The sequence below is a fragment of the Myotis daubentonii genome, chromosome 1 (assembly GCF_963259705.1).
Source record: "Myotis daubentonii chromosome 1, mMyoDau2.1, whole genome shotgun sequence".
Taxonomy (NCBI): Eukaryota; Metazoa; Chordata; class Mammalia; order Chiroptera; family Vespertilionidae; genus Myotis; species Myotis daubentonii.
In genome coordinates, this window is record NC_081840.1 from 135,157,551 (window position 1) to 135,174,745 (window position 17,195).

Below are 17,195 nucleotides of genomic sequence, written 5' to 3' on the forward strand. Positions count from 1 at the left end.
AATGACTATTCTAAGCAGCTTTTATCCACACTGTAGGTTAGTGAAGAGACCTACTTCGATATCAAAGCCAAGACAGAGGAAATCCATGAGCAAATGGAAATTCTCTAGAATTCTAATGGGAGAACAATAAATGAAAAGTTTTGAACAGTAAATGAGAACTTTTCATTTGAAATATACATGTAAATCAAGTTAAATTTCCCAACGCTAATCTTCTTCAAAGTAGTGTTTATAATTACTATTGTGTTTGGTATAGTCACATACAACTTACCACTGTTTAATTCTTTGCACTTTATGTTTATGCAAAGCCTGATGATTATATACGTAGGCTGACTAATGATCTTTAAAATTGTGTTAATATATCAAAATAATCCAGCATATCCATTGCCTTTTAAAGTTGCTTTATCTATAAACTTGTTTCAAAGCTAGTAAACCTGGGGGGAGGTAGGGTGGCACATAAATGTTACATCAAATTAATATAGCAAAAATCATGACATGAGGATTCCAAATTTATACTATTTGGGACATGTAAGATGCAACCTATGAAACATTTAGAAAATATCTCAGAAATTCTCCAGCTCTGCTATCCATTAAGGAAAAGAAATGTGGATTCAGCCTCCTTTATTGAGATCAATGTCAACAAGGCTACAACTTTAAGAGTCACCATTTCAAAAACAAATGGATTTTTATTACTCCTACAGTTCTCTGTAATATAAATCTTGCTGTATGTAGTTTGGAGGATAGCAAGCTCAACATTTAAAAACATGAAATTCTTAAAATTTGATTATCTCTCTAAGGATAAGTTGATTTTTTAAATTTCTAACATCTTGCTTTGGACATGATAATGTAGATAGAGAACATGTTCAAGTTGCAAATTGGCACTTTCCGCTAATAGGTGATATATGCTCTTATTCAGTGTTTTCCAGACTTTTCCGCACAATTGGGATATCACACTATGCAACCCAAACCAGATTCTGATTTGATTGGCCTGCATATTATTTGGTCTTTGAAATGTTTAAAAGATCTCCAACTAATTTTAATGTGCAGACAAGAATTAGAAGGTTGAAAGGTTTTCCTTAGCTCCTGGCATTGTCCCACCTTGAGTAATGTTTCAAATTCAGTGAGAGTAAGATAAATACATGTGTTATCTGAATACAGGAGGTCTTTCCATTATATCTGGTTATTCTCAAGTCCCTGTTTCTGTGACCCTTGGTATGCACTGTATTTGAAAATCAATGATATTATTTATCTTATACGTGTTTTCTAGAATTTAAAGTGACATGTAGATATTGTAAGTTCTGCTTTAACATGTTAACTGACACCAATTATTTTGAACTGTTAGATTGTCCAGTTGTCCTGACTAAATGCCTCTGGGTCATTTTTGAGTGTACCTCTGTCTTCTTCACAATAGCCTCTCCCCTTGCTGTTTTGCCTGTTTGTAAGCTATTTGGAGCTGTTATGAATTTTTTAAAATATATATTTTGTTGATTTTTTACAGAGAAGAAGGGAGAGGGATAGAGAGTTAGAAACATTGATGAGAGAGAAACATCAATCAGCTGCCTCCTGCACACTCCCTACTGGGACTGTGCCCGCAACCAAGGTACATGCCCTTGACCGGAATTGAACCTGGGACCCTTGAGTCTGCAGGCCGACGCTCTATCCACTGAGCCAAACCGGTTAGGATGGAGCTGTTATGATTTTATTCTTGACTTTTGCAATAGCTCCCAAACCAATGTCTGATTCTAATCTTCCCCGTCTCTAGTCCATACTATTGTCTAGATTGTTCCTTTTGATCCACACTTAATCCATTATTTCCAAGGCTCTCTCTTTACACAGAATCAAGTTCAGACAACCAAGGGGTTGTGCAAGCTACACTCTGCACATCTCACTACTCACTTCACATTACTCCCCTGTATATACCTGTTGTTCTAGTTTTAGGCTGTGGACATGGGTTCCTGTGGTGTTTGGAGAACAGCATTTTGGGGCCCATGCATGGGAAGATGCGATGGAGTGCTAAGATTTACTGAAGCTGGAACAAACACCAAGGATTGTCCCCAGGTACCTGGGGTCTGTGTCTCATCGATGGCCATGGTTCAGCTCCGTCCCACCACGGAAGGCCAGCCTTGTTTGCATCAAGCGCAGAAGGAGGGCCCGGGCCCAGGAATTAATTCTGTGCCAGTGGCCCAGCTTTTGCAGGCATAGCTTGTTTCAGCCCAGGCCAAAGCTTTGTCCAGCTCAGTCTGTCCTCATCCAGCGAACTTAGCCTCTGTTCCCAGCTGCACTCGGGCCGGTGCTGTCTGCTGTGCCCAGGCTGGCCCTAGGAGCCACACTCGGACCTGCGCTTGCTCCAGAAGGAGAACACGCTGGAGCTCGGGAACATGCCAGCACCTGTGTGCTATTGAGAGCGGCCTTTGTTAAGCTTTGACTCTACTATTATCTAGGTCGTGGGAAGGAGCTGGCTGTCTTTCAAATTAGCCAATTTCCTTCCTGATCCCTAGTGGCCTTGTGCTGGGCCCTCCCCCTCACCAATCAGATCCTTTTCCCAGACTAGATTCCTTCCCCTTTAGGTCACCATCTTGGCTCCTACTGTATATGAGCCCAGCAAAGGAGTTTCCCCTTTTTCTCTCCCTTGATCATCCCAGCTAATGGCTGGTAACCAATCTTTCCTTCCCACTTTGGAGATTAGGTCTGAAGGGTGGAGGATGCAGCTGTTCCATAGAATGTGTGAGGCTGTAGCTACCAACCCAATTAGCTTAACCAGTTTTGCTCCCTAGTTTATTAAGCTTAATGTCTGATTCCCTTTGTTTTCTTCCTTTATTAATATCTAGCTACCTATGCTAGCAGAGTTTCTATAATCTTCCTAGCTTTTCCTGCTTATTCCCCTATGCCAGGCCAGGCTTTCTCGGTAGTTCCAAATCATTCTTCAAGGCCCGCATTAAATATCATGACTCTGAACCCACTCTCCCTGATTTAAATCACTAAGACTGAATGAAATGTTTGCCTTCTTCAAAGTCTTATGGAACTGTCGGTGCCATTAGGACTTAGTTACCTCATCCTGGGTTAGAATAGAGATATCTAAACATCTGCATTAGCTCAATCTGTTTCATATTTCAGGAGAGCAAGGACTATATTTTTGGTCCTTCTCAACACTGAGCTCAAGGCCTTCCGCATATATAATCAATGCATCATAAATACTTGCTAGCTTAAGCGAGTGACACTTAAAAGAAATGGTTGTAAATAAACAGGCCATTTGATAGCATCTGACTACATTAGACTCTGATCTCTTGAAAATTTGACCTGCATGTACTATTTTTCTTGAGGTCTTTGAGCTAGTTCTTAGGAAAGGGCGAAGCTAATAACACTGATTTCCCCCTGTGTGATTCTTATAAGACAGAAGCCAAAAAGGAAAACATGTTTCTCAGTCTGCACTGAAATAAAATCTTTTCTAGCTATCTTGTTATTTTAAGGTATAAACGCCGGCTTTGTAGATCTAAAAGAGACTCATTCTGCAAATCAGCAAAACTATATTATGAAAATATTTGTTTGAATCTAGCATCAGTGTTTTTAAAACAATACTACTCTACAGATTGTGCTTTTCTTTTTGCTTCTTTACTTTTAATGATTTATGAAACTATGGCAGTCTCTCTCCCTTTGCTGTGCCCTTGTTTGACCTCTAAACAGCTACCTAAGGTTAAGAGAGCTGGCGACAAGATTTCCCTTTTTTTTTTTTAAGATGTGATCCTAGAATAATTTATCATCTGAAATGGGCATTTAATGTCTTGTTTAGAAAGCATCACAAAGATTTATGTTGTCAAAAGTAACTCTGCCAAATGAAAGCACCTTTACAGATTTTTTTTTTTAATTTAAGCTCCCCAGAGGGTATTATCAAAATGCTATCTCTATGAAGTGAAAATGGTACAGTATCTCGGGATGGGGAGGGGCAAAGTATCTCTATGTTTAAAGTTAGCAAAACAGCTCAACCACTAATGGACAGAAAATGTGGATGGCATGGTGAATTAAAAATGGCCAAAAATTCCTACAATTCCTCCCACAAAGAGGTAGAATCTACCTTCCCACCCTGGAGTTCAGGGCACACCTTGTGACTTACTCTGATCGAATGAATGGGACAGAAGTGAAGGTTTGCAACTTACAAGCAGTGCCTCCAGAGGCCTTGCAGCTTCCACTCTTACTCTCTTGGATTCTATCGCCTTTTGAATAAGCCCAATCTAGCCTCCCTGAGAAGGAGATGGCACCTGGAGATAGAGATCCTGAACGTGTGACCAACACCATGTGGAGCCTACCATCCCCTGCTAACATGCTAACTGGCTGCAAACCAGCAGTGACCCCGCTGACACTATCAGACAGTAGCAATGCCCAGCTGAGCCCAGCCCACCTCAACAGAATCCTGAATGGTTCAAACGCAGAATCCTGACAGTTGTTTCAAGCCATCAAGATCTTGGGTTGTTTGTATATGATCTTCTATTTCTTCCTTGGTGTAAAAGCCACCGTGCCCCAGCTCAGTTGATTGGAACATCCTTCTATACACTAAAAGGTCATGGGTTTGATTTCCAGGCAGGTTACATGCAGGAGGCAACTGATCAATGTTTCTCTCTCATCTTAATGTTCCTCTCTCTTTCTCTTCCTCTCCCTCCTCTTTCTCTAAAATAAATAAAACCTAAAAAAAAAAAATAATAATCCACTATGGTGACATTTCTTCTAAGAGGTAACAAAGGAAAAGAAACTAGCTTTGAGAAATAGAAAGAAGCTTCAACATCAACAAATAAGTATTGAATGTCTGTCATGTAGCAGACACCGTCTAATTCCTAGAATATAGCAGTGAACCCAAGAGAGAGAGGGAAAGATATTTTAAATGGAGTTAGGGAGTGATAATATTTTTTAAAAGTCTGATGGTACAAAAATGTTATAACAGAAATTAAAGCAGACTAAGAATTTAAAGCATGATATAGAAGAGGGGAGGACCATTCCAGATGCATAAAACAGCAGATGTACAGTATGAGGGTGGGGCAAGTTGATGCATCAATGGGACAACAAGAAAACCAATAGGGTTGGTGCAGACTGTGTGACGGAGAGGATGGAGTTGAAGAAATGGTTGTGTCAAGCACAGACTTTATGAGGACTCTGGGTTTTATTCTAAGTGTGTAGAGGAAGAGTGTTATATGATCAGATTCTTGTTTAGAATTACTTTTATTTTATTTTTTAAAAAACATATTTCTTTATTGATTTCAGAGAGGAAGGGAAAAGGAGAGAGAGATAGAAACATCAATGATCAGAGAGAATCATTGATTGGCTGCCTCCTACACACCCCCTACTGGGGAATGAGCCCGCAACCCAGGCATGTGTGTGCCCTTGGCTGGTATCGAACCTGGGACCCTTCAGTCCGCAGGCTGACGCTCTATCCACTGAGCCAAGCTGGCTAGGGCAGGATTACTTTTAAAAGGATGATGCTATTATGAGGAAAATAAAGTGAAGAGAACCAAGAAAAGAAAAGCAGAGAGACCAGTGAGGGAGCTATTAGAAAAGGCCTGGTAAATAGCCTCATGAAACAATTTAACCAAATGTAATATTTGTGAGGTCCTAAACAATTTAATACCTAAAAGATGTCATGTAAGTAGACAGAACACAGACTGAAATTACATACAACTGTTTTTATAACTCTGGGATTCGAGGGATGTCATGCAGTATACTCAGTGTTTCTGAGCTTTAGATTATTTGTAATTCACTTAATTGTTGTTAGGATTACATACATAGAGTATATTATGTGTCAAGATGAGAATTGGGAATATTATATGCACTCATAAGTGATAGTTAAATGTATATACCAGTTCTCATAAATAACTATTTACTTGGCATAAAAGTAAAGGATTCAAAACAAAGACCAACCAACCAACAAAAATCTGATGGTAGATGGTAGGATAAAGCAAATGAATTTGATCTGGTGAGAATGTTGAACTTTCATTCTCTGATACTTGAGGATAATTCATAGATCAATAAATGTTAGTACCACAAAAATGTAAATTATCCGAAATTGTTTTTGTGTTATCTGCAATATTTATGTCAGCAAAACAAAAGTAGTTTCTAATAGCACTTCATAGTTTCCAACATATATTCACATCTTAATCTCAAGGACTTAACCCCAGTATTGTAATATGACTAATTTTATCCTAACTTTCACTTTGTAGTCTTGAAAATAGAGGTTTAGAAAGTTACTTTTATTTACAGAATGTCATCTATAAATGTAAATTAGTATTAGATTCCTATTCTGATTGAAAGTGATGCCAAACTTCCTTTGGCAACATTTTATTCACAGCTTGTCTATTGCTTATTAATCATTGACTGGCTCGGGGGCTAAAATTTTGAGGACATGAGAAGTTATAAGAAAAGATGACAGGAGAAAAGTTTTATTCTTTGACATTAAAGGAGTGAGAATAATATGTAAAAAAATGACTAATTAAAAGTATATTAGCCTGTCACTTGAAATATCAGACTGGATAATTTGGGGATAGTAACAGTTACCTTAGAAATGAGAATGTTGGCCAAGTGGTTACCAGTTGCTAGGAGGAAACCATCCAACTTTTTCACCATGTTGGTTATGTGAAAATTCTCAACTTTTTAATTTTTAAAAGCTGCTTCTGAATAAATATTTTCCGTAATCTTTTGAAATTATAAATAGTAGGCATTTCTCTCTCTCTCTCTTTTTTTTTTCCCCTAAGAAATAGGCCAAGACAGAGAACTGTGTGGATTTTCCAAAAGTCCTCCTATATTAGAATGCTTGAATGGCAGTTTTGATTGGTACTAGAAAATGCCATGAACTTTCAAAGCTAATAAATCTGGGACTTCTTTACAAATGCAAACTTAATAAAGAAGCTATCTGCAAGTGCTGTGCACCGAATTGTGTTCTCCCAGAATTCACACACTGAAGCCTCATGTGACTATATTTAGAGATAAAGCCTTTAGGAAGTAATCAAGGTTAATTGTAGTCATAAAGGCGGGGTCCTAATCTAATGGGATTGGTGTTCTTATAAGAGGAGGGAGAGACACCAGAGAACGTTGTCTTCCACCATGTGAAGACACAGCACAAAGGAGGCCGGCCAGCCACAAGCCAGGAAGAGGTCGCACCCAAAACCAAATCAGCCAGGACCTTAATCTTGATCTTCCCAGCTTCCAGAACTGTGAGAAATAAAGTTTTGTTGTTTAAGACCCCCAGTCTATGTTATTTTGTTATGGCAGCCTGAGCCGACTAAGAGTATGTATATAATTTGCAAAGTTCAGCCCCATTATGGATGCTAAATCTAAATCAGAATATTCGAGGCCCTCCACATAATCGTTGTTTTTTCAGTTGATTGGAAAAATACACCATAATAAGAATTATAGAGAAGTTCAGTGACACTGTACAATTTTCACACATTTACCCATAACAACATTCATTTGAAAAATATCGCACATGTATGCATGGTGTTCTCAAGGATTCTAGCACCCCCTGCAAAGAGTCCAATATGGAGGTCAATTTATAATCCTTATGTAATAAAGGTGTAATATGCAAATGGTTGTTACACCGTGAAGCATAACAACCGACCGCATAACGACTAGATCATGGATCAGCAGGAGGGTGGGGCAGCGAGCTACAAGTGGGCAGTGGAGAGCTACAGGAGGGGGCAGGGCAGCAAGCTATAGGGGGGGCAGAGGGAGCTACAAGAGGGTGGCAGCAACCTACTGACAGGGAGCTACTGGCTACAAGCAGGCAGCAGAGAGCTACAGGAGGGGGCAGGGCAGCAAGCTATAGGGGGGGCAGAGGGAGCTACAAGAGGGTGGCAGCAACCTACTGACAGGGAGCTACTGGCTACAAGCAGGCAGCAGAGAGCTACAGGAGGGGGCAGGGCAGCAAGCTATGAGGGAGGGTGGGGGAAGGAGGGGAGAGCTACTGGAGGGCTGCAGCAAGCTACTGGTGAGCTACTGGCACACGGATTCGTGCGCAGGGCTACTAGTTTGTCAATAAGGATGATTAATTACATATTGCAACGATACTGTAAGGTACAGGTTCTGTAACTAGCTACCTATATGGGCTCTTCAAACTGCACACTTTTATTTCTTTTGGTGAGTATCACTTAAGTAAAGCAAAGAGTCTGCTATCCCATGCTTAGCAATTGCTTTCTCTTTGTGTGTGGCTTTAGGATGTCAGAACCTTAGCTGAAAGGCATTTAAGAGACAACTTAAATCAACCCCTTCCTATACAGAGTAAAGTTTAGAATTTACAGTGAGGCAGGAACTGTACTTCAACCCCAGATCTTCTTGGAGCTACATTATTTTAATGCCAATTTTGTGTGTCTTAATAGAAACCTCACATATAGTTTAAAACTTCTTAATTCCACATGTTTTGCTAGATATTTGGAGTCTTGGAAGATCCCTTGTGAGTTGGCAGTGAATCTCTTTAGTGGCCACTGTTTGGGAATGACTTGCTTGTATTTATAAAAGATAAATTGAGATGTTAATTCGCTCAGAACTGCTGCAGACCTTCTCCTTGGCCTCTTCTTTCTCACCACTCTGAGCCTGGGAATAGTCCCCTAGGCTCCTTTTTGCAAAGGTTAAAGGTTTCAACCAGGGGCAGATAAAAGCATACTTTATTCATTTGGAAAATAAGCTCTGCTTCATTTAATAAATGAATGAACATAAGCACATACCAACACATCTCAAAATGCCTGGAGAGCTAGGCAGTCGTTTAACTGAGTTATAGAGCTTTGGTTTTGTTTTGGAGGATCACAAAAATGTATGTTGTGCCTCCTTGGCCACACACTTACCTCTCTGCACAGCACGAGAGACCATGTCCTCTGTGAGAAAGATTATTACTGGAAAAATGGAAACTATTTTATAATGGAAATATTGCTGGAATCCCAAATTTTTTGTGTTGCACAGTAATCTGACCTCACAAACTCCACCCCCCCCCTTTCTCTCTTACTCAAGTAATCTTACATTTTTGGAGGCCACTTAATTAAACTCTTCTGAATGATTAATAAAATAAATCATGCCAATTAATAGCCATAGTCAACTATAGGGTATTAGATCAGTGTGCAAATAGATCAAGTAGGTAAAGAGAAATGGTGAAGGTGTGTGTAAAACATAAGCATAATGAGAACTGGTGCAATAATCTCATATAATCAACAAGACATAGAGAAGAAGAGAGAGAGAGAGAGAGAGAGAGAGAGAGAGAAACATCAATGATGAGAGAGAATCATTGACAGGTGCCTCCTGCACACCTCACACTGGGGATCAAGTCTGCAACCTGGGCATGTGCCCGAATGAGGAATCCAACTGTGGCCTCGAGGTTCATAGCTTGATGCTCAATCACAGAGTTATGTCAGCTGGGGCCTTCCTTCCTTCCCTCCCTTCCTTCCTTCCTTCCTTCCTTCCTTCCTTCCTTCCTTCCTTCCTTCCTTCCTTCCTTCCTTCTTCCCTCCCTCCCTCTCTCCCTCCCTCCCTCCCTTCCTTCCTTCCTTTGATTTTATGTATGTATGTATGTATATATGTATATATGTATGTATGTATCTATCTATCTGTCATCTATCTATCTATCTATCTATCTATCTATCTATCTATCTATCTATCAAATCAGAGAGATAGAGAAATAGAGAAAAGACTAAAGGTATGTGTCTATATTTAGATGGATATAATTTTATAAATTGTGTTGCATTCAGAATACTGTATTTGAGGAAAATAATGAATTTAACTGTACCTTCTGGCCTTTGAAGGCATGCATGCCATCTGGTTTCAGAGTTTTTCCTTAAAGAGTTCTCTTAATATTAAAAATTTGGGTTTCTTACTTTTTAACACTACATTTCTATAGCTCAGATTTCTACTGATTACTTTCTATGAAACATGATAATGGACTTAGACTATTTTTATTTATTTTCGCAGTTGATGTTTACATTGTGATTTATAATCATAATAACAAAAATGTCCTGTTTCTCTGAACATAATTGCTGTGGAGTCAGGGCTCACTATCTAAAGCTTACTACGGCTTCTTCGTTCCTGAGGCCATGTTTGAGTCACCTCCTGATTGCTTTGGTTGTATTAGTTACTACATTTTTAAGAAAGTCCCACTTATGGTCTATTCCTTCTGCATTTGTATGTATTAGAAATATATTTGTTGCCTTTATACTTAAATTACAACTTTTCAGGGTAAAACATTCTTGAGTCACAACTTCTTTATCTCACATTGTGTGGGCATTGTTTCCACTGGATATTATGAGGAAGTATTAGACTATCTCATTTTTTTCCCTCCTTATAGAGAACTTGATTTGTTTTTCTAGATTTTTATGATTTAAAAAAAAATCCATGAATATTTTGAGTAATAGGAAAATTCTTATTACTCAAAATCCTACTGTAAATTTTCTTGGGACATGATGTACAGGTTCAAATCTTTATCTCAGATAAATTGTTCTAATGTTTTTAAAAGCATTTATATATATATATATATATATATATATATATATATATATATATATTTAAGAAAAAATATAAATATTACTACTATACATATCTAATTTATATTTTATCTATCTTAGACACTTGTTTCATTATCTTTTCCATTTCATCTTGTATACACTTCTCAAGACTGTTTTCTGTGTCCTAACTAGTAATTTCATTTTGTTTATTCTCCTCTTGTTACTATTGAGTTTATCTCTATAATTTTTTTCCTGAGTACTACCAGATCATTCTTTCTCTTGCTCTCTTTTTACTTTATCATGTTTTTTGGTTTCTAATATTAACATGCTTTTATATCGAAGAGGACTATACTAACTCTTTGTTTTTGAAGGGTTTAATATATACAGGTAATACTTTAAAATAGCCTTAACTTTAAATTCACTATATAGTTATTGTAAAATGATTTGTATAAGAAATGATTTATATATTTGATGTATATATTAATACCTGGCAGGAACAGTTGAAATTATAATCTTGTATTTATTATGGAACTATCTTTGTGAGGTAACAAATTGATTCAATGCTAAATAGCTTTACCTAAGAACTTTGATTATGTTTTTTGTATCCAGATATTTCAAATGACTAGCACAGTGAAATAAATTTGGAGTTCAAGTGCTATTACTTTCATAAGGCAATGTGAGGCATTCATAAAAATTACCCACCATAAAATCAACTTAACCCCCATGATAGAAAAAAAGACAATGAGTTAGGAATTGTGTAAATTGCATGTTGCCGAATGTTTAGGCTACACTTACGATGACTTTTCCTCTGTGTGTTTGCTGTCTATCCTCTTTTCATTTACAGCTGCTCATTTCCCAGCATGTTTGAGAAGAATTGATTTATAGGGTTTATAGCTTCCTACTGTGCCATCTACTTTCAGTAACAGTTGGTTTCCTAAGTGAATTGGCAACTAGGCATATCTTAGTAGGGTTTTGTTTTATTTTCTATGATGTTAAAAATAGTTTGTGTTTGAGAAGAAAAGGTTAATCTTTGTGCCTGAATTGGCTTTTGACAACTCTTTAAGTGCCATTACTCCTATACAGGACAGGATATGGTCCCTATCATTTAATAGTGCTGAAATGTCACATTCTTAAGACAGCTATTTTATGGCTCCCCTGAATAACTGAGCCCAGTGCTTCGCCCTGGAACTTAATAACTTATGCCTCTAAATTCCTGGGTAAAAAATAGCCTTCCTCTTTGAATAAAAGTTGCCATGGCAATTGACAAACTTGTCAAACACCAAGGCCAATCCTTAGCTTTGCAATATTTTCAAAGATGTGAGTAAAAATAAAGGTGTATTATCACATACCCGTATAAGTGATTGTAATTAGGCAACATGTATATTTTTGCAGATAATCATTATTTAAGCATAATGATATTATTCTTTATGTTAACTTTAAGACTATATCTTTTTTTTACATATTTTATTGATTTTTTACAGAGAGTAAGGGAGAGGCATAGAGAGTTAGAAACATCCATGAGACAGAAACATCGATCAACCGCCTCCTGCACACCCCCTACTGGGGATGTGCCCACAACCAAAGTACATGCCCTTGACCAGAATCGACCCTGGGACCCTTCAGTCCGCAGGCTGATGCTCTATTCACTGAGCCAAACCAGTTAGGGCTAAGACTATATCTTGACTTATTACAGAGATATAGGTGTTAAGGGAAATACCAAAGTCCTTTTAAATGTGTTGATTGCAATAATTATACTGAATTCTATAGTGAAAATTTGCAGTTTTAAAGAGAATACTATTTGGTATTTATGTGGAAATTTGGCAGCATCATAGAATCTGTTACATAATTCACCTAAAGATTACATCTCTGACTTTAGTGTTGCTGAACTGTTTATAATAATTCTAGCAATAGGGAAAAATTAAAATTCTTATTTAAACTCATAGCCAATTTTCTTCAAAACCACCCTTTTATATGATTCGTTGGGAAATTACATGAATCGTTATCACTTGTTATTCAGATCTGATGATTTCTGGCAAGTTAGATTTAAATTCTCATTTCTGCTATGTGACTAGCTAGAATACCAGAATTGAACGGGAGATGTTTGTTATAGAGATGTGTAAATCTCTACATTAGTTTGCCTTCTTCAGTGTGTTGCTTAAGTTGAGTCTCTTTTGGTTGTAAGTTAGGGAAACTTGGTTGTCAGTTAGGACTCTTTTAGTTGACAATTACCCAACAAAAGGTGTTTTAACAATAAAAAAGATTTCATGGTTAACACACCCAAGTGTAGGTCAAACTTATATGCACCTGATCAGGGATCTGGCTTTTTCTTTGCATTGATTGTTGTTCTGTTCTCATCTATGTTTGCTGTGTCTTCAGGCTGGGTTTTCTCTTGGCAGCAACATGTGGGCGGTAGTTCAAGTCTCACCCCTACGTTTCTCAGCAATCAGAATAAGAGAAAGTATCCCTTTTAAGCTTCTAGATGTCTCACTGGTAAGACCACTGGTAAGTGGTAAGACCACTTTCTTACCATGCTTGTGTGCTCCTGATCCCCACCGGCCCTTGTGGCCTTTGGAGTGACATGTGCAGAACGGCTAGTGCCCAGTGGCAAGGACGGGACCCACCTCAGAAGTATCCAGTGGTGAAGCTCCAGTCAACAGGGAAGACCCGCTGGCGACATAGTCGCAATGCTTGTTACCCTCTCCCCCCGGAACCCACATAATCAGTGTCTTCATCTTCTGCAAGGGAGTGCTGGAAACCCTATGAAATCTCTCTTGGGCTGCATGGAATCTTCTTCCTTCTTCTGCCTTTGTGTCTCCTTTTTTCTCCTTTCTCTGCATAATTTTCTTATCGGTATACACACAATTCAATGTTATACCCAGAGTTTAATTGGAGGTTTACTTAGGAACTTTTAAAAAAATCTTAATGTTAACATATAATCACTGTTCTCAATATTTACAATCAGGGTCAATATTTTTTTTTTTAGTCACACAGCAAAATCTAGCACTAAAAATATTCCCTTCCTTCATATAGTCAGTTTTCTATATATATCTAGCTTGATGGCTTGTGAAAAGGTAGCTGGAATTCTTGTTTTGACAAGATTTCAAGAATAATTGTACTTTATTTAATTAGAACAACTAATAAATGCATTAGACAATATTCACATCTCAAACATTATTATTCAAATCACAGACCCTATAACCAATAACCATTATTCTTACATATACCTGAATGTTTTAAAATATATTCTATCTAGTGGGCTCCACAAATTGATATGCACAATTACATTTCATGGTAAAAAAAATATTTGCAATTTGAATTAGTCAAGAATCATTTTATTTTCTGGGAGCTTCTCTTCAAAATTGCCTTTTAAAACATTTAAGTCTTTGCACTGAGTGAGAGACATGAAAAATAAAGGTTCTGTAGCAGGCACCATGGTGATACCAACAATGAGAATCACGTAAAAGTAGAATTTAGTAACCCCGATTATAGAGAAAATATATATTATCCATTTCTAGGATCTTTAACTTAAAGCAGGCCCTAATGTAACCCCAGCTTTAAAGAAGAGAAGTTTGAATTTGTTGTCACTCAGTGGTAATTATAGTTCAAGTTTTCATTAAATAGTTCCAAGAGTGGCATTTTCTTTGGTCAGCAATTAGAGAGATCCTTGTAATAGAAAGACTATTGTTTATTTATAAATTTCTTCTAAAGAAGCTTACTAATTTTATATATTTTTTATCTAATTCACATCCACTAAAGGTTAACTCCTTTAGCTGTTTTTGAAGAATACTAACACTTTTAATTTCATAGTATCATTATTTAGTTTGTATTTTAAGAATTTTGGGGGACCGTATTCTGTTCATTTCTTTTGAGAACTGACTTTTTTTTTCTTTTTCATGAAACTCTGTCTATAACTCTGTAATTTACATAAATTGGATTAAATGCCTCTTTTCTCTCCAGCCCTATTGAGATAAAATTGACATGTAACAGTGTGTAGCTTTATCTATAAAATATGTTGATTTGGTACATTAATATATTACAAAATAATTACCATGATAGCATTAGCTAACACTGACATCATATCACATAATTACCAGTTCTTTGTTGTGGGGAGAACATTTAAAATCTACTCTCTTAGCAACTTTCAAGTACATAATACTGTACATGTATTATGTACATGTATTATGTGTTAACTATAGTCACCATGCTGTATAGGAGATCCCCAGAATTTATTGGGCAGTTTGTACCCTTTGACCAACATCTCCCCGTTTCTCCAAAACCCCAGCCCCTGGTAACCACCATCCTACCCTGTTTCTATGAGTTCAGCTTTTTTAGATTGCACATATAAAAACATACAGTACTTATCTGTCTCTGACTTATTTCACTTAGCATACTGCCCTCAAGGTCCATCCATGCTCTGTTCTTTATGTGCATTTTTCTCTATTATTACAGGAGGACACAGATCACAATTACTATATATCTCGGATATATGGTCCCTCTGATTCGGCCAGCCGGGATTTGTGGGTGAACATAGACCAAATGGAAAAGGACAAAGTGAAGATTCATGGAATACTTTCCAATACTCATCGACAAGCTGCAGTAAGTGCTTTGACATTTCAATTTCATTTTTTCCTGCTGCGAAAAAAAAAATTTGTTTTAACTGACATATCAGCATTTCTTGTTATGATCACTGTTCAAGTATATTTAGTTCTGCAACTGCAATTTAGATTAATAATTGCATATAAGATATTATAGAAAATAAAAAATAATTATTTTGAGAACCCACCTTTAATTCAATTATTAACAATTTTCCTAATGAGAGGATGAGTTACGTATTCAATGTTGAGATAGATCTTGGGTGGTTGTCAGGTTTTTTTGTGATCCATGAGTTTAGACAATATTTTTTAAAAATTACATTAATTTAGTATCTTCCATTTTGCATGGGTTTCTTACTCTTGGCCTGGGAAAAGTGCAACCAGAAACATTTATGATTCCAATACACATATAGACCAAGATAAAGATCTAAGTGAAGAAGTTTGATATAAAGGAAAAAATTAAACCTAGAAGTCTCCAATTATATTTTAAGCCTGAGTTCATTATTTACCAGCTGTGGTTTCTAAAACAAATAATGTAACTATTCTGAGTCACAGTTTACACATCTGTATGGTAGGGATGACAGGGGAAGTTATATAGGACTCACCTCACATGGTAATTGTTATCCTTTTCTACCTTATAGACTGAATGCTTATGCAGGTTAGCTTTTCAATGTACACAACAATCCTATGATTTCAATATTACTGTCCAGATATTGCAGATGAGAGAATGGAGTCTTGGAAAAATAAGGAATCTACCTACAAGTCTCTAATTAGTAAGTGATGAAATTAGGATGCTAATGTAAGCAGTGAGGCCCACACTCAAAATGTGTGTGTAAAATTTGTCACAGTTGGTTTTCAGCAGTTTTGAGAATTGCTTCCTGATAAGTGCCTGATTTAACATTTTAGAAGTTATTTAGTTTTGCTATCATAGACAACAGTGGTAATCTTACTGTTACTGAGGTGATGTCTTGTTCAGTTTAGTATGACTTAAAGTGAAACAACTTTAAATTTTCAAGTATTCTGCCATTATTGATATAAAGACTCAATGGGTTAAGTGACTCAAAGAGGCATGGATTTGGTAAATGTAAAATACCAAAAATTTTGGCCACAGCCTTTATTGTATGTACATGTACTAGACTTTCCTATTTCAGGAGGTCAACTTCTAACTGTTAAAATGGAAGTTAAATATAATCCACCATAATGATTTATTCAATTTTCAATGTAGAGCACATGTTTTCTGAGGCAGAGAAGCAAAGTAGCCAGCTTGCCCTGGCTGGGTGACTGTGGGTTAGAGTCCTCCCATACACTAAAAGGCTGTGGGTTGTATTCCTGTTCGGGGCATGTATGGGATGAAACCTATGGATGTTTCTCTCTCTCTCTCTCTCTCTCTCTCTCTCTCTCTCTCTCTCTCTCTCTCCTCTCCCTTCCCCCCCCCCTCTTATATCCCTTTCCTCTCTCTTTCAAATCAATAAAAAACATGTCCCAGTGTTAGGATTAAAAAAACAACAACATACGCACAAAAACACTACAGAGTAGCCACCTTTCCTTGCTGAATTTCATCATCTGGCTTTTCCATATTCAAGCAACCCCAGGCAAGATGACAGATTCAGAAATGATTCACTGTTGGGTTTAGAACGGATCTGCAAAAGAAGACAAAATGATTATAGTAGGACAGTGTCTATTAGAAAGTTATTTCATCTTCAGGAAATCCCACTTTGCTTTACTAAAATATATATAGGACAGATGGGGCTTACATGCCCTCTCAAGCTTAGGGGAAAGGGGGTTGGGAGTTATGGTTTGGGACTTTAAATCGTGGGAAGGCAATTCACATGGAGATGAAAAAGCAAATGTTTGGTCAATAAATGCTTGCTGGGCCATACTCAACAAAGGGACCCAGTGAGGACTTTGATCAAAAGGTCCTTACTAGCTTCCTCCCTGTCAATCACACTTAATTCATGTTATCTAAGATGATAGTTCTCTTCCTGGAGCAGTTTTCTATCTAAATTCCTTTAGGTGGGTAAGGGGCCAAAGGTTTTTCCTGAGTCTTCTTTCTTGAAAATATCCAGCTTTAAAAATAATAACCCAAAAAGCATATTTTAGAATGGAAAACTCTGCTTCTCTTCAATATTATAACTTTTTTTTTCCTTTG

The 17,195-nt window shown here is 37.2% G+C and overlaps 1 protein-coding gene across 2 annotated transcripts in view; it reads left to right on the forward strand.

Moving 5' to 3' along the window:
* PLXDC2 (plexin domain containing 2) overlaps positions 1-17,195 on the forward strand; it is a 425,945-nt gene that overhangs the window by 200,371 nt on the left and 208,379 nt on the right. For both annotated transcript variants that reach the window (XM_059660677.1, XM_059660673.1), the window contains one exon: positions 14,904-15,050. In XM_059660677.1, coding sequence (XP_059516660.1) covers positions 14,904-15,050 — 147 coding nt within the window. The remainder of the gene's footprint in view (positions 1-14,903; positions 15,051-17,195) is intronic.